A 20,105-nucleotide genomic window follows, 5' to 3' on the forward strand; every position below is an offset into this window, starting at 1 on the left:
AAAAGTGAATTTACTCTGTACATCTTCACCCAAATCCTAAAAAAAAAAAAAATAAATAAAAAAAAAATCAACTGATGGGTAAGTGAAATGTGTGCTACATGAGCTATATTTCAATAAAGCTGTTTTTAAAAAGAAAAAGAAGTTTATTATAAAGAAACCAAAGACACAAGAAACAATTAGTGCAAAGGACTAATGGAGCACATGAACCTCAGCTTCCACAACTCTGAGACCAGAAGAATTAGAGGGTGTCCGGCTACCACTAAGACCATTTCAAAAGGGATCACAATAGGTCTCGGACAGAGTGGAAGACAAATGTAGAACAAAACTCAAAATTATATATAAAAAAGAAAGGCTTACTGGTCTGATAAAGACTGATGGAACCCCTGAGTTTATGGCCCTCAGATACCCTTTAAACTGAGAACTGAACTCAACCCCTGTAGCTCAACTTAAAGTGAAATGACAGACAGGCCTATAAGGTGAACAATGATGTTATGAGGGTTAGGAGGGTATGCACTCATTAGAACAATCAACTATGAGATCAAGAGGACAGCATTTGCCCAGGCACAGAGCTAGGAAGGTGGGAGGGGATGGCAAGGAAGCACAAAAGGAAGTGGTGGGCAAAGGGAGGAAGTGTGAAGAGTATTGTTGCATTGTGGGGATTTCATCGAATGCCACAAAATAGAATGTACATGGATTGTTCAATGGAAAACCAACTTGCTCGTTAAACTTCCACACACACCGCAAAAAATAAAATAAAAATTAGAGTAATAAAGATGAGAATAGCTGCACAACTTAAAGAAGATAATCAATGCCACCAAAATGTGACATGTAGAAATAGCTATACTGGTAAAAGATGAAAATACTCTCAATTATCATAAATATCATCCAGGATCTGTTAATCCGAAAAGTCTGTCCTCACACACCCAAACAGAACTGATGAAATTAATTTTTTTCACATATTTGTTCCTTAAACTTACATTCAGTTCTCCACTTATCAAATGGAGACATACCAAATAGTGTTTTATTAATACATAGTTTTGGTGCATGAGGACAAAAACCAAGCTCACACAGGCTGAGTGGCATGTGGCAAAGTACAAGGATTCTAGAGCAGAGGAGGTGACGGTGGTAAGGAGGGGAAGGTTCCAGCCCTACCCTTAATAGCTGTGTGATCTCGGGCAGATTAGTTACCTTCCTTATATCCCAGTTAACCCATGTGTAAAACGGAGAAAATTATGGAAACTGTTTCACAGGGCCTTTCTTAACATGAAATGATTTGACATGTATAGAGTACTCAGAATAGAGGCTGGTACATATAAAGAATGTGATCAATTTCAGTTTTTAGCAGCCATTGGTCATAAAATGTCACAGGGCTCTGTGGCAAAATCATAGGAATATGGTCATCAAGACATTAACAAGGACTACTGAACTGACCACATGTTTGAAACAGCCATATTGGGAGGAGGGACAGAAGGTTAAAAGAATGAAATTCTTACAAATCTTAACAGCACACCAATAGCTAATATCTCAATGGTACATTTACATGGCAACCTCTACATATAGCCGTTTTAGTCATTATCAAAAGACTTCTTTTTGCATCATGCTAAAGCAGCTACAAGGGCTGAGTATGGCTGCATTTGAAAGATGAAACTTGAGGTCAGGGGGTGGCTGTTTTTCATTAAACATTCCAGTTTATCTGCATAGGCTACATTGTTATGAATGAAAACATCAAAGGACAAAGAACAAGTTAAGCCTGGTGACTGCTAGTCCTGTACCATGGGATAAATAAAAGGACTGGATTTAAAAGTGAATAATCAGACGAAACCCTTTTACCCACTTACTTTTTGATTAGTTTAGAGAGACATTTCTTGTTGAAGGGAGGGATGTTTTTCCTGTTGGTTATTTCCAGGAGTCGATCAGCAACAGCCTTATAATCAAACTACGTAAAACGAGAAATGAAACATAAATCTGTAGCAATGCACCACTGCTTGACTAGGCCACTCACAGGTCATATATACAGTAACAGACAACCCTTCAGTCTGGGATCTTGGAAGCACTCAGCAACAGAACAGTCTAAACCCACATGTGCTGACACTTGGTAACCATAAATTCAAGCAGCATCTTTGAAAGGTTCATGTTGTCTTTATTTTCAGAAGCTGAGTGTACTTCTTTTTACATTTAATCTGGATTTTCAGTTTGGACCTGGTAGCATGGTAAACTTTATTTAAATTTGAAAAGTATCAGTTAAGGTGTCTTTGTTGTATGGACTAGGGCAGATCTTAGGGATTAAAACCGAAAAGAGGACCGACAACTTTGAAAATGCCATCAGATTTAAACTGTTTTGCCTCAAATAAGCTCACTCTTAGGAAGGTGACACTTTTCAATGACTGAAGGGATTAAAAGGAACTTTAGCATCAACCTTAAGGTTTAATTAGCTTTGACCCTAATTCCCAATTAGCTGGGCCAATACACAATGCTCTATACACAGCAGCAGCACCACCACCACTGACCTGGAGCAGTGGCCCAGGGTCTTCACAGGTGCCACAGCTGTCTCTCTCCTCGTTGCTGATGCCATCTTTTCTTGAGTGATGCTTGCCTAGGGCTATCAAAACACATCCAAAGACAAAATTCTTCACATCAAAGGACTTCACACAGCAAAGACTACTTCCAAAGAACCATCAACTAATGAAGTGTCTTTTACTGAAAAGGAATGTTTCTTTAAAGAGGAAAAATCTGCAAATATATTTATGATTTCCCAAAGATATTCTGGCTGTTCCTGGAACAGATGGTAAGTCTGGAGAAGCCATGTTACCCTGTCAACATGCAGGTGAATGGGAAGTGCTGGAGTTGACCAACTTGTACAGTGAGTCAGGGCACTTACTGTCCTTGACTGTGAGGAGGAGGAGAACGGGATTCGGGAGTCTATCCTTGGTTTCAGATATAAATTTGGGAACCTGGTAAAAGCTTATTATAGTAGAACATTAACTTTGCATGTGCTGCTTCAAAACAGACAAAATATCCTGTTGCTGTCAAGTTGATTCTGACTCATAGTGACCTAACAGGACAGAGTAGAATTACCCCATAGGTTTTCTAAGGTATAATCTTTATAGAAGGAGACTGTCACATCTTTCACCTGCAGAGCAGCTAGTGAGTTCAAAGAGTCAACCTTTCAGTGAACATCTGAGTGCTTATCCACTATGTCACCAGACTTCCTTGTGGCTGCCTCAGAAAATGTTAGTAATACCTGATTTTTAGAATTTAAAATTTAAATTTAAAATTTAAAGAGTGCCAGCAGCCTAGGAGAAGGGGACAAAAACCCATGAATCTGAGCTTATTAACTTTTCTCACATCTATGCTGCTTTTGCAACCCTGTAAGCTCATGCATGCCGTGGCATCAGGACCTGGTCCGGAGGAGACAGAGCACAGTCTAACCTAGCAAGGTCTCAATAAACATTTGATGAAGAAACTGGGAGATCTTTGCACCAGCAAATGGGAGAGAGTGAGACATCTCTGATTTAAACCAACAAAAATTTGGCAAGCAGGAGGGGTCCAGAGACAACTTCCAGGACCACACAGAATTAGCTCAAAATCATTTAGTTAACTCTGCCACCTATACTGAATTGAAAAATCAGAGCAATTCTTTTCTTTTAAAGACTTGTGTTTTTATGGATTAAAAAGTGATACATGATCATTGTAGAAAACTTAGAAAAGTACAAATAGAACAGAAATCACCCATTAATTCTACCACTCAAGGCTAACTACTAGCATTTTGATATATATCTTTCCAGATTTTCTTTTTTAGGATATATAAATGTTTACAACAAATCAGGCAGCTCCTACATAGTTTTGTATCTCCCCCCACCCCAGTTTTATTAAATTTCCCTTGTTTATTAGTTTTTGAAATCTTTGCTCTCTGATGGCTGTATAATACTTCTAAGCACAGTATCCTCTAATTGAGCCCTATGTGTGATGCTAAGCACTGAGATGCTGCAAATCACTAGGGGAGCTTTGATGAGCTGTAACTTCAAAGACTCAGATTGCACAGAAGTCCATGGTAGACGTTTAAATATCCCAAGGAAAAGAACTGAAGGAAGTTGTGAGATCATTTGATAAGTAGGTAGTGTCCATTTGGAGTATAACTGTTAATTTCAGGTCTTCCATAGAGGAACAAATCCACAACGAACTTACTGCCGGCAAGTTGGATGCAACTTATAGCAGCCCCTCCTTGGGTTTCCAGGCAGTATCACTATGGAAGTAGATTGCCCAACCTTCCTTCTGAGGAATGGCTGGTGGGTTTGAACAGCCAGCCTTCTCATTAGCAGTCAAATGCCTTAGACAGTGTGGTACCAGCTCCTAAGTCCACATCAGGATACTTAAAACACATGAAAACTTCACAATCCAACAGCTCTAACAACAAAATCTTTGGTGGAAGCCCCAAAAGATGCAGACGCATGTGTAGATTGCAGCGTAACTGGACTCAGGGGTTCCCTACAGGAGCCTGTGACAGGCACAGGTATCTGACTATACCTCTGCTTTTTTCCTTGTGGGGGAAGGGGGATATCTATAGGAGAATCATCTTCTATGAATTCTAGGTTGTTACAAGTGAGATTCCACCAAATGTATTAAAAAGCATTTTTGGGTTTGATGAGGATTTAACCTGGGAAAAATATGACCTTTCAAGGAAATTCTCGAACCTGTCTTCTTTTTGCTGATTGTTTTTCTCCACATCATCTCATTCTCAGAGATCTCTTCTTCAGAGAACTCGCCATCACCCACTTTGGTTCTCTGTTCCTCCACCATCTCTTCAGGTACAAAAGAAGACTGATCCACAATGACTTCAAAAACACCCCTAGCTATCCTCTGGACCAATGTATGGCTGAAGGAGGAAGCACAACAGAGAATGGGATTAAGATAAATGGCCTGGGCTGTGGTAGTTAAAGGAGTGCTGAGGGAGAACTAGGGGAGAGCCACTGCATGTCCCATTGGTCTACATCATACCTGGTCTAACTGATCATCAGGTGAGCAAGCACCTATACTCTTAAGCATGATGTATATGCTCATCACTTGTGGCTGCCAGGAGCCAATAACTAGCTGTGGATGGGGCTGGGGACAGATGGCAGACAGGGCTGTGTGTGTGGAAGAGAAGCAGGAGGGCCTGGCTTCTGGTAAGACTGGGGCCAAACCCTGAAGCCAGAAAAGCCCACTCCTTTCTGAAAACCCCAAACATCTCACTAGTGGCAATGAAGAAGGTGATTCCTCTTAGCTTTGGAAAACCATTACAGGTACCTCACAGCACATTCCACAATGGAAAACCTTTTGCATCTTTCACAATTAAGCACCAATTGAAGCAGTAAAAATGAAAATATGAATCACTCACTCCTTAGTCTTGGCAGCAATTTTGCAGAATGGATCAATAAACTTGAGATTCTGATTGCCGAGAAGCTGTAATTTAGAAATAAAATTGGGAAGAAGTGAGAAAAGAGCATTTTATTCTTTCTGACGTGTCCTTGACAATGGAACTGTCAGAACTGTCACACAAGTGGAATTAGGCTGAGTAATGCCTCTTTCACACAGTCCGGAATGTGCTGTGCATGTCAACCCACAGATATCTGGAGCTCCGTTTCAAAGTCCCACAGAGCTTCCAGACATTCGGCTATCCCAGCACAGCACCCCAGAGATACCTGCCCAATCCAAACAGCACTACTGTATATTTTCTCAGTGAATATATGCCCTATTCTATGGAAACATTCTATTCTATCTGAAAGTATAAGACAAATCAATTATTTAACATGCAATCTATATAGTCTTTACAAAAAAACAAATAAAAACATGTTTGCTGTAGAATACTTTTGAGGGAACAAAAGTAAAAACCATTAACCCCAAATTCAGATAAAAATGCTAAGAAAGGTATGCTTTCATTCTAGCTCTGTTGACTGTTCATATATGAAGCTATACTTTAAAGAAGATCATGCCATTTATGTGGTTTTGTCTACTGCCTTTTTTCCTACTGCTATTAAAAAAACTCAATGTACCATGAGCATTTCTCCCTGCTAACAAATTCTTTATTGGTCTGTGTAGGCTGCTTCTAGTTCTGCTTTATTAGTAAGATTACAATATACATCGTCCGTGCACAGGTCTCTGTCCATATGTTCTACTCGCTGTTTAGGGTGTACTCCTAGCAGGGCACTAACTGGGCCATTAGATTTTAAAAAAGAACCAAACTAGATGTCAGCAAGTCACTTCTGACTCATGGCCATCCCAAATGTGTCAGAGAAGAATGGCTCCATAGGGTTTTCAATGGCTGAATTTTCAGAAGTAGATTGCTAGGCCTTTCTTCTGACTTGCCTTACGTGGACTCAAACCTCCAACCTTTTGGTTAGCAGCTAAGTGCTAAGTTACTGTACTATGCAGGAACTCTGGGCTAAAGGACAGACAGTCGGAAACAATTTCTGCTGCTGCTGTCACCAGTCATGTTAAATGCTGACAAACAGCATTTTATTAACAACTCATCTAGACAATCACAAGAGAGCCAACCCAACTCCTATTCAAGTTAGTTGTGGCTTCGTTGCATGGTTAGTAGGATGTCTGATATCCTCTCACCTCTTTCCCTCCCACTTTGGACAGTTCATCCAGGTAAATATCAATGAAATGGAACTTCACTCCATTTGGAGACTGGCTCTCAGGATGCAAGATCTCCTTCATTAAGACATCTAGAAAAAGCTTGATTTGGCTAGGGAAAAACATATATATATGGGTCCATTAGCCTCAGTGTGTCAGCATTTCTCTTTTCTCCAAGAGAAATCAGTAATATTCAGTCTAGTGCCTACATTGAGTAACAATCGAATGCACAACAGTCAATTAAAAATGCAACGCTAAGCTATGGAGGGGGGTGGACCACTCAGAGTACTGTCTTGAAATAAGCTTTAAATCTAAAACCACAAATAACCCCCAGAGTCTTATTATACTCTTAAGATCCATCTATATGGGATTAAATTGAAAACAGTAACTCGAAATACTATATAGGCAACTTATTGGGGAGAAACAACTTGGAAAAGGAAGATGAGAATAGTTACACAACCTGAAGAATGCAATGGATGTTACTGAATTGCACATGTAGAAATTGTTGAACTGGTGTATATTCTGTTGTGCATGTTTTCAACAAAAATATATTAAAAAAGCAAAGCTAACAGGTCACCAAAGGAAAAAAAACAGTCACTTCAATCAGTATAAAATGTTCATTGTTACCCATGCTTCACTACTTTATGTCTCTACTGGGTTTCAAGCTCCCTATGGGTAAAGATGGCTTTTGTTTCTCATAGTACTCAACAGTGGTGGGCCCAGAGCAGACAATTAACATTAGCTAATCGATTAATGTGAAAACAATCTACTATCCTAAAAGCTTTAAGGCTACCAAATGCTCATGCAAAATATACCAACCTTTCTTCCCAGCCATTTCGCTTCAGCACTTCAAAGGACTGCCTTAGAACTAGACGGGTCAGCTGCAGAGAAAGGATTTTGGTTATGAAAGGGTAAGAAATACCACACAACTTAGCGGAACCAGAAGAGCAATGCAACTGGTGCAGCCTAAGTCCTACAAGTGGGAAAATATCCACAATAATATTTAACTTCTAGATCAATATATTAACTATGACCCCAGGAAACTTGGTGGCGCAGTGGTTAAAATGTTCTACTGCCAACCAAAAGGTTGATGGTTCGAACCCATCAGTGGCTGTGCAGGAGAAAAATGTGGCAGTCTGCTTCCGAAGGATTTACAGCTTGGAAACCATATGGGGCAGTTCTACTCTGTCCTGTAGGGTTGCTCTGAGTTGAAATAGACTCTGTGGCAATGGGTTTGGTCTTTTTGGTTGAATGACCCTCAAGCCCACTCCCAAAGCAGCTGAGGAGCCAAAACAGGAAGCCACGCGGTATCCCTAATGAGCATGCACCCTTTCCTCCCACATGGAACTTGCTTTGCTTCCTAAGTGAACCTTTCTATTGTTTCTAAGATGCTGAAAATTCTTTTCTTCACATGGGCTTTTCATGTGAACTCGGACAAAAAGCCACTCCAATCTTACCATGCAGTATTTGTCCAGGCGCAGCCTGTCAATCCCCTCCCACTCTCGATTCACGGTTTGCCAAAAGGTCTGAATGAACAGGTGCTCTGCAGTGAATAAAAGTCTTTAAGTACTTAGTTTTCACATTAACATGTCACCATACAGCAAGAAAAAAATGAAGAGAAAGAAACTATTATTATTTATCATTTATTTTTCTCAGGAATCTTGGGCATCTAGAAACTTTGGCCAATAAGTAAATATGCTCAAAATTTTTTACATTTAAATAAAAGCATATTTCTACAGTAACGCAAAGTCAGGTATTATCTTCATGTTCAATTATAAGGCCCTGTGGAGTGTTTCTTTGTTCACTGCTAAGCATGTTTCTATTAAAATCCAAATATTTTCTGCTCCAAAGGGTATCTGCTTGCTGGCCCTTTCCACCACACTTTTACCTAACAATCCATTCAAAACCATTAATTGTGACGAATACTTATATGATCCACATAGAGTCTCAGCTTTTTGTCTGATGTTATTTATCAGCTGGATTGACTGTAGCACAAAATGTTCTAGCTATCTCTAGAAGAGCTAGCACTTTTTCATTCAAAAATTTTTCCTGTTTGTTGAGTTTTTATTGGTTTACTTTTTTTTTTTTTTTTGCCACAAGTCATTTTGGATATTTCTAAATCTATATTACACTCTATTTGTAGAAATTTGTTCATCACTACTAGCTGAAACCCTGCTAAAATTCAGACAACGACTGAAAGTTATTAAAACCATTGGGATGGTTTTGTTTTTGTTTGGAGGAGTGCTAGTCAGAACAAACAAATTACGCTGGCTTTTTCTTCCTTTGTGCATAATCAAAGCCTGAACATTCCAGAAATCTCTTAATTTTCCCCTTTATTTATTCTTTTTGGTAAAGAGAAGGTACTTTATAGCTTTACTAATGATGCCCTTCCATGGCTCTTACGTTGGGGAGGATAACCCAGCATCCTGAGGTATGCGAATGCTAGCACATGTACATGCAACCTCAGAGGGTTAAACAGTTAAGAATTCCGAGGTTCTGGAGGATTTTATTTCTTTAAGCATTTTCTAAAGTCTTTGAGATATTAAGTATGAGACTTTACTAGACATTCTTTCTCACCCATGTACCAAGTCAACATCCAATTTTATCATAATTTTTTAACAGGGAACAGCTTGTTGCCTACCATCTGTTTACACATTATCAGCACTAGGTTCCCTGTGTTAAACTAGCACACTTGGAAACTCCAATTTTGAAGGAAGGACAGACATATTACTGAGTAGGTTTCCTAGAAAGTTACCAAATGTGATAACCAAGGAAGTTTTGAAAGCCATGAAAAAGCCAAGACTTACGCGCCTCTGAGTTGTTAACAACATGGATGAGCTGGGATATCGTGTTTGCTAGCTCCTCCTGCAGGGGCGGGTAGGGGAAAACACTGGGATTATTAGGTGCAACACTGAGATGACAGCACCATGGCCTTCTTCCTCCTGTACCAGCTGGTGGGAAATCTGTCCCTTTTATTTTCCATGTCACTTCCACTAAGAAACGAGTAACGGGAATGTGAATTGCATCCAATGTGAATTCCCAATTTCGATGAACTACTATGTCAACTTTATATGCCTCTGAGAGTAAAGCTGCATGTTAAAAAAAAGCATCTCTATCAGTTCAAATGCTCGGATTCTTGTAAATCAGCAATCAGTTCCTTGCTTTAAAATATACTAGTACTTAAACTGAGATTATACTGTAGTCTCCCACCTAACCTCAGGCCCAGAAGGCAAAGGGCCGACTTGACTGGGGTTAGAAACTGGGGATTCTCGCTTCATGAGACTCAACTCTTGATTTGGTCAGTGGTAGGTGGGAATGACAGGGCATTTGGGAAGCAATGGTTATGCAATGCCCTTCAAGGTGGTTCTGTCCTGGGCAAGAGTGCAACTGGCAGAGCCTGGCATGCTGAGATGGTAGGGCTCACCTGTGGGGAGAATTCTGGATCTCGGTCCATGAAAGGACCTGCTATGGGGAGTGTCCAACAGGGGAATTTTCTTTATGAAGTTACATCAGAAAAGAATGATTCTTAGTGGTATTACTGGCACTTCACCTAGCCTCAAATTTTCCCTACCCGTTTAATAGGAACTCGCCAACTTCAAAATGATGTTTCCCTCATCTATTTTCTTTCTCCACTAAAGCTGTTGGCTTGTTACTTTAAGTGTAATTTAAAAATATTTTGCCCTGCTATCCTACTCAAAATATGCTCACAGGAATAGAAGCAATAAACCCAACCACATGACTGCATGGCTTGGGGGTGTGTGTGGCAAGGCTGTGCAACAAAACCCAGAAAAGTGTAATCTCCTCATGAACAGAGGTATTCATGTGGTGTCCTTAAGGACCATTCCTCCACTTTGACAAAGGCAGACCTGCTTGTATGCAGCAGAACCAACCATTCCTTGAAAAGTACTTTCTTAGACTGTTTAGGTGGCAGGCTCAGAGAATTCAGGAAATGGACACAGCACACACACTTGTTTTAATTCATGCGTGACGGCTCCACTGAGCTTTGAGTCAGAAGCAGCATTGACTGTGAGGGCCTGCTGCTTACTTTACAAAGAACTCAGCACCCAGCAAGGTGGCTGCTGTGCCCCTGGTTACCCACGTAAGCTGTAGCATAGGTGGATGGGCTAGAGTTCTGGCCTCCCCTCTCCAGGATCTTACTACTACTCTTTTGTGCTATTTTTGGCTATGAACAATAAACTTAAACAAAGATGAAATAGAAATTTCAAAGTAAGTAATATAAAAATCCACCATGGAACCCATAAAATTGTGACAGAGAAATAATAAACCTGTGCTTTATATGTATATGTCACTATTTGATAAAACAGTCAACCTCAACACTTTGACACTGCTTTCAAAAATATGGATGAGAGGTGAAGACAGTCACTGAAGCAATGATTCTCTATTTGCTTGGGTACATTACAGGACTGAAAGAACTCTGGAGGTGCAGTGGTTAAGTGTTTAGCTGCTAACCAACAGGTCAGCAGTTTGAACCTACTATCCACTCTGCAGCAGAAAGATGTGGCAGTGTACTTCTGTGGAGATTACAGTCTTGAGAACCTTAAGGGGCTAGAAAGTTCTAGTCTGCCTTACAGGGTTGCTATGAGATGGAATTGACTCAAATTAGGGGACTGATAGAGTTACAAGACAATCAAGTCTCTTTTAGCCATGCATGCCCAAACTGTAGTAATCTGACAAAGGGAAATGCATATTACCTGTAGGAGAGGTTCATCTTGCACCCACATACAATAAAAGAGCCCTTTCCATATTTTTAAAAGTTCTTCTTGGCTGAAGCCTCCTAGAGGGTGAAATAGCACAAAAAACCTAGTTTTAAAGTCTACACATTTCCTTTCTGAAAGTTTAGAACTGCCACATAAACAAACAGTGAGAATAATACCATGTACACTCCAATTTTCTCTCCCTGCAAGGACTTCTTTTAAAAAATCTGGAAGCACACATTTCCTCGTTACTATAAAGCAGACACATGCAAATGACTACAGCATGTGCAGCTTTACCAGCGCCGGGGCAGGAGGTTGCTAGCATCATGTCCTCATTATCTGAGTAATATCAGAATTACCGCCATTACAACAACCAAAAATTAACCCATGAACTACCCATTTACAAAATTAGTTTTCCCTCAAGTGTCCTTCCCTGCTCAACTAACATTGCACCCACACCAACGTTTTCATCGATCTTGTGAAGTAGAATTGCAAATCCTACAAGAAATGTAAGAGTTCATTAAGTTGAAGTGGGTATGAAGAAGGAGCGCTGGTGGCATAGTGCCTAAGGCATTTGACTGCTAACCAGAAGGCTGGCAGTTCAAACCCACCAGCCACTCCTCAGAAGGAAGGTTGGGCAATTTACTTCCGTAGTGATACTGCCTCAGAAACCCAAGGAGGGGTTGCTATGAGTTGGCTCCAACTCCATGGCAGTGCATTTGGTTTGGTTTGGGCTGTGAAGAATCAACCTCCCAAGTTATGGGCAAAGTCCTTGGCAAGGCAACCAAGCAATCGGCAGAGCCCCTCCTGAACCACAAAGAGCCAACCAATCACGTCAAGTTGATCACTACTGGTTTACAGGAGACACAGGTGGCAGAGGAACATATTACATGAGACCAGGGATGCAATCCACAAGCCCCAAACAGGGAACGTCTGCAGGATAAATGACTGAGTCCCTCCAACAAATACATTGCAAGGAAAAAAAAAAAAAGAAAAAAGAAAAAAAGATGAAAGGAACCGATGGAATTCGAGATTCTTAGGAGATAGCAATCAAATGGGATAGTGGGTCTTTTTGGCTTCTGATTTATCACAAAAGAAATATATGAGAGAACTGACAAAATGGAACAAATCGGATCTTTCATGACTTTAAGGAATTTTTAAAATGGTGTGATAATGGTACTGTGATTTAAAAAAACAACAAAAAAACAGAAGTCTTCTTTCAGAGCTACATAGTAAAGCCTGTGGAAATGAAATGAGTAGTTGGGATTTGTTCACAATAATCCAGTGGGGAGGAGGAAGAGGCAAGTTAGAGACTAGACAAATGGGCCCAATATTGATAAATATTAAAGCTGACTCATAAGTGTTTCATATTTGAAATTTTTCTTCATAAAAAGATAAAAAAAGACAGCATGAAACCACTAAAGTATGACCATAGGCTGTGTTCTTTCTTTCTTTGTTGGAAACTAGAAAGGCATAAACAGGTGATGGACTTAAAAGCAACAGAGGATCAATACAGCATGAGGCTCAAGTACTGGGCACTCCTGATGTTGGCCGAGCAGCTACATACATCGTCACCCCCACTGGGTGCTCTATGGTGGGGGGCAATGAACTGGGCAAGCTCACTCCTTATGGAGGGGAGGCCAATCCTTGGCAGAAGGACTGGTCCAGGAATGGATCACTGACCCCTTAAGGATGAAGATCCTTGACTGGAAGGGAAGATGAAGTACAGAGGTGTGCTGAGCCACTTGGCCACATGATGAGGGGGATGTCTAAGGACAGAGAAAAACTGGGTTCTGGGTCATTGGTGCACTCCTGCACAATGCTGTCCTTCATCAGTCCCCTCAAAACTAGTGTGGCTTGGATGTTATCCAAAGTTGCAAATGAAAGAGTCCTAACCAATAAAAACATTTTTACTGCAAAATAAAATAAAATAAAAATAAATAAATTCACATACAATCAAGTATGATTGTATACAATCAAGAGTTTGGCTTGCTTACTGCCTCCTGAATCCCAGCCCCCTCCAAGAGGAACCACTGTTGTCTGAGGAATGTGAATCTTTCCATATCTTTTTCTATGTACCTGTACATACTTACATGGTATGAAGGATTCCAAAAATGCATACTTGTGTGCGTGTGTAACTTAAATGGCATGATATTCTATTACTCTGCATTTCTGCCTTTTCCATTTAAAAATAATACATTATTGTGTGCTGTTGAGTTGATTACACCTCCAGTGACTCTATAGAACAGAGCAGAACTACCCCATAGACTTTCCAAGCCTGTAATCTTTACCAAAGTAGATTGCCACATCTTCCTCCCAGGGAGTGGCTATAGGTTTGTAGCGCTGATCTTTTGATTAGCAGCTGAGTGCTTTAACCACTGTGTCACCAGGGCTCCTTTTTAAAAAATAGTACAGTGTATATGTTGAGCAGGAGCTCTGGTGGCATAGTGCTTAAGGCATTTGACTGCTAACCAGAAGGCTGGCGGTTCATACCCACCAGCCATTCTTCGGAAGGAGGGTTGGGCAATCTACTTCTATAGTGATACTGCCTTGGAAACCCAAGGAGGGGCCGCTATGAGTCAAATTCAACTCAACAGCAATGAGGTTGAGGTATATGCTGAGCAAATAATCTAAGAATCTGGACTATATGAAGAATGTGGCATCAGGATTGGAGGAAGGCTTACTAACAACCTGAGACAGCAGACGACACAACTTTGCTTGCTGAAAGTAAGGATGACTTGGAGCATTTACTGATGAAGATTGAAGACTACAGTCTACAGTATGAATTGCTGTTGTTGTTGTTGTGCCGTCAAGTCGGACCTGACTCATAATGACCCCTCCTTGGGTTTTGAGGCAGTATCACTACGGAAGTAGATTGCCCCATCTTCCTTCCGAGGAGTGGCTGGTGGGTTTGAACCGCCAGCCTTCTGGTTAGCAGTCAAATGCCTTAGGCACTACACCACCAGAGCTCCTACAATATGGATTACACTTCAATATAAAGAAAATAAAAATCCTCACAACTGGACCAATAAGCAGCATCACGATAGACGGAGAAAAGACTCAAGTTGTCAAAGACTTCATATTACTTGGTTCTACAATCAACACCAATGGAAGCAGCAGTCAAGATATCAAAAGATGTATTGCATTGGGCAAATCTGTTACAAAAGATCTCTTTCAAGCACTGCAGAGCAAAGATGTCTCCTTGAAGACTAAGGTGGGCCTAACTAAGCCATGGTATTTTCAATTGCCTCATATGCATATGATAGCCGGACAATGAATAAGGAAGACCGAAAAAGTTGATGCTTTTGAGTTTTGGTGTTGGAGAAGAGTGCTGGAAGTACTGTGGACTGCTAAAGCAACTAACAAATCTGTCCTGGAAGAAGTGCAACTGGAATGCTCCTTGGAAGTGAGGATGGCCAGAATTCATCTCATCTACTTTGGTAATGTCACCAGAAGGGACCATTCTCTGGAGAACGATGTCATGCTTGGTAAAGTGGAGGTTCAACAAAAGAGGGGAAGTCCCTCAACAGGATGGATTGACACAGTGGCTGCAGTGATGGGCTCAGGTATGGTAGGGATTGTGAGGCTGGCACAGGACTGGGCAGTGTTTCATTCTGTTGTATGTAAGATTGCTATGAGCTGGAGACGACTCGACAGCACATGACAAAAACAACATTTATTTGGCTTTTCTAAGTGCATTAGTGAAGGAAGGTTGGGCAATCCTACTTCTGTAGTGACACTGCCTCGGAAACCCAAGGAGGGGTTGCTATGAGTCGGGTTCGACTCGATGGCACATAACGAAAATAACAAGTGCATCAGTATATGAAAATCAACTCTAAGTGACATTATAAACCCACTAATTTTGGATCAAGGAGCCCTTGTGGTGTAGCAGTTAAGCACTGGGCTGCTAGCCAAAAGGTCCGTAGTTTGAACCCACCAATCACTCCATGGGAGAAAGAAGTGGGCGTCTGCTTCCATAAAGATCAGTCTATGGGGCAGTTCTACTCTGTTCTATAGGGTAACTATAAGTTGGAATCAACTTGACGGCAATGGGTTTTGGGATCCCTGGCTAAAAGCAAAGGTATAATATGATGTCTTATGCTGAGGCTTTTATAATGGAAAATTAGATTTGGACAAAGTGATGGCAGGCAGGAGTTGGATGCAAATACATATTCTAGCTGTTTCATCTCTAGAGGCAGCAGCAAAGCACAGGGGAAATAAGCCTGTGGTTGAGCCCCAGTGTGCAGTGTTAGAAAACTGACAACTAATCTTTAGGTTTCAGTTTTCTCACCTGTACTATTATGTAAGGATAAGGGTAAGGGTACTTATACCTGTACTATTATATAAGGTTAAGGTGAAAATTGGGAGCTCTGGTAGCATAGTGCCTAAGGCACTTGACTGCTCACCAGAAGGTTGGCGGTTCAAACCCACCAGCCACTCCTCGGAAGGAAGGTTGGGCAATCCTACTTCCGTAGTGATACTGCCTCGGAAACCCAGGGAGGGGTCGCTGTGAGTCGGGGCCAACTCGACGGCAAACAACAACAACAAGAAGGTGAAAATTAAGGGCATATGTAAGAAGCATTTTTTAAGAGTAAAAGCACTATTCGCTTGGTGGATACTATTATAACGATTATCTCAGTTTCTCCATCCATATTCTGTTGAAGCTTTTTTCCTTCAAAACATCCACTTTCAATGTATGTGTAATAATTACTTGTTCCCCCCTCCCAGCAATTTAGTTAGTAAAAACAAGGTGCCAAATTTTTAAAGCATTTAAAGCAAAACAGAGAAATGCTCATTAGTTAATATCTTTCAAAACTCAGAAAGGGGGAAACACATTATCTGAAGTGGCCTTTTAATCTGCCTTTTCTTCTTGGGGCCAGAACTACAACTAAGGTTCTGACAGGTTCAGTTATTTTTAAATGAATGAAGCAAACATCAAAGTGAGATATGTGGGCAGAGTAAACACCAAAAAGCTTTGAAATGAGAAAACCCAACAGCTATTCTCACCATGAAATGAGCACAGAAGGCATTTCAAATGGGGCGATGTTTTATATTCTAGCCCACTCTGCTGCCACAACAGCCACAACTCCTATTTGTCGTATCATTGGGTTGAGATGATTCTAACACTATCAGCACCACTGATATTCCTCCATCATCCCCACTGAATTCAGGACATCACCTGTTTTAAGATACAGGGTTACTTTATGTACTGCCAAAAAGAAAACAATGATTCACACAAAACTGTCACAGGTTGGTTATAAGATGCATCTCAATATTAAGAGATAATAAATGTAAAAGAAAAAAACGTTGCAGAATAGATAAAAACAAGCAGGGAATGTTATCTGTTTGTTCACTGCTGTATCCCCAATGCCAAAAATAATGGACATTAATAGCACACAGCAGGCACCCCATAAATGTTTGCTGAATATCTGAATGAATAGGTCTAGACAAGAGGAACTTAAACCAAGGACAATGATCATTCTATGACCGTGAACACCTAAACTGAACAGTGAAAGCACCAGGGCAACAGTCAGTTGCTTGCAGCTTCTCAAAGACCCCTGCTGGTGGACAGCTACATGAATATGAGTAAAACTTCAGATTTCCTTTACTATGCCCAGCATAAGATACAAAAAAAAAAAAAAAAAAAAGAAGATACAATAGCCAGGTCAATTTATTTCTAAACATGTGTTTCTACCATAGTAGCTATAGCCATCGAAAACCCTATGGAGCGCAGTTCTACTATGAAACACAAGGGGTTGTCATGAGTCTGAATGGACTCAATGGCAACTGGTAGCTGGGGCAAAGATCTTTCTGCTCCTGCCTCATTATCCCTGTGCCAGGACATTCACTTTGCAGTTATTCTTTGAAGGCCAATACCTATCGTGGATATGGAAGTGAAAACAGAGACAACACAAGTGAATCTAGACAGGATAGGTGCCAACTGGGCTGAATACTGGGCAGTGGGTACAAACCAATTGGCCTTGTGTGCCCCTGTATCACTTTAGCATCTGGCAGACTCTGGGCCTGGTGGGGTCTGAACAACAGGCTCTGTCTGGCCAACTACTAAGACCCATTCCACAGCACTACCTTACAGTGCATCTGGGCCTCTCTTCTGCTCTTGTGCATGGCCAGGCTCCTGCACAGCTGAACTTGCTCTGACTTCCAGCTAAGAAAACGATGCTTACAGTGTTTTAAGGGGAAAGAATGGCACATCAACAGCTCACTAAGATGCAATATAGCTAAAGTACAACAACAGAGGTATAGTGAGTACTTCAGAATCATAAGGAGTGGGGGTACAATGATTAGAGTAGGCTTTTGGTGGAAGTGATACTGAAGTGAATGCTGGGAGAAGAAAGAGGGTGAGATCTTTGCAGAGCAAACAGGAGAAGGAAGACCAGAGGTGGGTTGCACGTGAAGAACCACAAATAGCTTGTTGACAGAGCAGGAAGCAGTTAGGTGGAGCTAAGGGGGAACTCCAAGTTCCAACACAGGTAGATGCAATCAGATTTGTTTTAGGAAGATTACTGGCTTGTGCAGGGCAGGTTCAAAGGTTATATAAATGGAGATAGAAAGAAGTGGGCAGTATGCTAACCCTGATGGGATGGAGCCCTCGTGGCACACTTGACTGCCAAACAAAAGGTTGGCAGTTTGAACCCACGAGCCATTCCATGGGAGAAAGTTGTGGCAGTCTGCTCCCGTAAAGATATACAGCCTTGGAAACTCAATGGGGCAGTTCTCTCTGCCCTACAGGGTCACTATGAGTTGAAATTGACTTGACAGCCACAGTTCTTTTTCGTTTATGGTTAAGGGTGGAGTAATTAAGGAGGTGAAAAACTAGAACCAAGAGACATGGGGTGTGTGTGTGTGTATGTGTGGTGTGACAAGCAAAGAGAACAGTCCAGGATAATACCCTATGTCCAACTACAAAGTATGAGGACAGGGGGAACCAGCAACCAAAACAAGATAGCACAGGAGGTGGAGGAGCAGCAGCAGAACAGAATAGTTTTTGAGGGAAGAAAAATGAGTCAGTTTTGGGCACTCTGAGCTACTGGACTGCCAGAAGAATGAACAAATCTGCCCAGGAATAAGTGCAGCTGGAGTGCTCCATGGAAGCGAGAATGGCCAGACTTCGTCTCACTTACTTTCATCATGATATGAGAAGGGGGCATTCCCTGGAAAAGGATATCATGGTTGGTAAAGTAGACGGTCAGTGGAAAAGGGGAAGACCCTCAATGAGAGTGACACAATGACAGCTGCAATGATGAGCTCAAGCATAGCAAGGAGTGAGGATGGCACAACACCAGACAGTATTTCGTTCTGTTGTACACAGGGTTGCTATAAACTGAAGCTGACTCAACAGCACCTAACCATGTCAGTGAAGGGATGTTGTTGTTGTTGTTATGTGCCGTTGAGTCAGACCTGACCCATAGCGACCCCTCCTTGGGTTTCCAGGGCAGTATCACTACGGAAGTAGATTGCCCCATCTTCCTTCCGGGGAGTGGCTGGTGGGTTTGAACCGCCAGCCTTCTGGTTAAGTGAAGGGATAGCTAATACTTATTCTTTCATGCAGATCCTAAATGCATTAGTAGCAGCAGTAAGAAATCAAACTTTATCTTAGTGCAACATAAAATCTCTACTGCACATTGCAGCTTCCATTCCAGGGTTTACAGGAGTATATTTTGTTATTAGATAAATGAACTCCTCCAACAGAACCCTATACAATTAAAATGTAAACTAAAAAGCCCTGTGTGATCTGGCCACTGCCTCCATTTCCAACTTCATCTTATGATACCTTCACTTTCCCTTACTTACTCTTCTTTGCACAGACTGATCCACTGTTCCTGGGCAGTGGCATTAATGCATGGGGCAGGCTGAGCTCTTTCTGCCTCTTTGCATAAATGGCTTCCTCATCTCTTTTCAGAGGCCTTCCTGGGACAACCTGTGTAGAGGAGCTCCCTCTTTCCTTTTTTCTATCATATTACCTTATTTTTGTTTGACTCACTACACTTAAACAAGTTTTATTTTTTTTCTAGTTTTACAAGGAAAAGTTGTTTTTGGGTAGGGACTCTTCATCCACTGTCCTGTATGATCCTCAGCCCCTAAAGGTGTTGGTTAAATGAAAGCATGAATCAATGAAGGGAACACCAGAATATATCTGACTGAGTCTAATGATTCCAAGAGCTGGCTGGGCAATCAGACAGACTTGGTTCTCATCTTCGCTCCCGCGCTAACTTAGTATGACTCTCAGAAAGTTACTTAACCCCTCTCGGTCCCAGTCTCAACTGTAAAATGGTACTGCACGCAATAAGTAAGCGGTCAATCACCACAGTGCTGGAGACACCGAAGCACGCGATGGATGTCAGGAATTATATTGCACGTAACTGAAACAGAAGCCCCAATCCTCTCTTTTTGCTCCTCTGCCTGCGAGCGCCGCCCCCGGGCCGTTTTCCCAGGGGTTCCGCCTCGCTTAGGGGAGCGCCCTGTGCCCCCAGTCCGCCGGGCCCTCCCGGTTGACACAGCCAGCTCCGGCCCGCCATGTGCGCGGCGCGCTGACCGCTGGCGCCCACCTGTCTCCCTCTGCGTCTTCACGCTGATGTACTGGCGCAGCTTTTTAACTGCCCGGTCCCGGATCCCCTTCTCGTTGGACGCTAGCCGCTGGGCAAACTGGATCTCGGCCGGCTGCATGGCGGGGGCCATTGCACTCTCTGGAACATCCCCGGCCGCCCAGCGAGGGCCCCCAGTGCCACCAGCCGCAGCCACCTCGGTGCCTCCCGG

At 41.8% G+C, this 20,105-nt stretch overlaps 1 protein-coding gene across 1 annotated transcript in view; it reads right to left on the bottom strand.

Moving 5' to 3' along the window:
• Positions 1–20,027, bottom strand: part of RRP1B (ribosomal RNA processing 1B) — a 38,443-nt gene extending 18,416 nt beyond the window's left edge. The window contains exons 1-10 of the mRNA XM_042781843.1: positions 19,898–20,027; positions 11,328–11,410; positions 9,423–9,480; positions 8,073–8,158; positions 7,435–7,496; positions 6,598–6,727; positions 5,375–5,439; positions 4,692–4,873; positions 2,508–2,599; positions 1,839–1,936 (exon numbers count right to left, since the gene is read on the bottom strand). Coding sequence (XP_042637777.1) covers positions 1,839–1,936; positions 2,508–2,599; positions 4,692–4,873; positions 5,375–5,439; positions 6,598–6,727; positions 7,435–7,496; positions 8,073–8,158; positions 9,423–9,480; positions 11,328–11,410; positions 19,898–20,027 — 986 coding nt within the window. The remainder of the gene's footprint in view (positions 1–1,838; positions 1,937–2,507; positions 2,600–4,691; positions 4,874–5,374; positions 5,440–6,597; positions 6,728–7,434; positions 7,497–8,072; positions 8,159–9,422; positions 9,481–11,327; positions 11,411–19,897) is intronic.
• Positions 20,028–20,105: the final 78 nt, after the last annotated feature.

This window comes from Orycteropus afer, unplaced genomic scaffold, assembly GCF_000298275.1.
Source record: "Orycteropus afer afer isolate SDZICR_OR568_19922 unplaced genomic scaffold, OryAfe1.0 scaffold00179, whole genome shotgun sequence".
NCBI lineage: Eukaryota > Metazoa > Chordata > Mammalia > Tubulidentata > Orycteropodidae > Orycteropus > Orycteropus afer.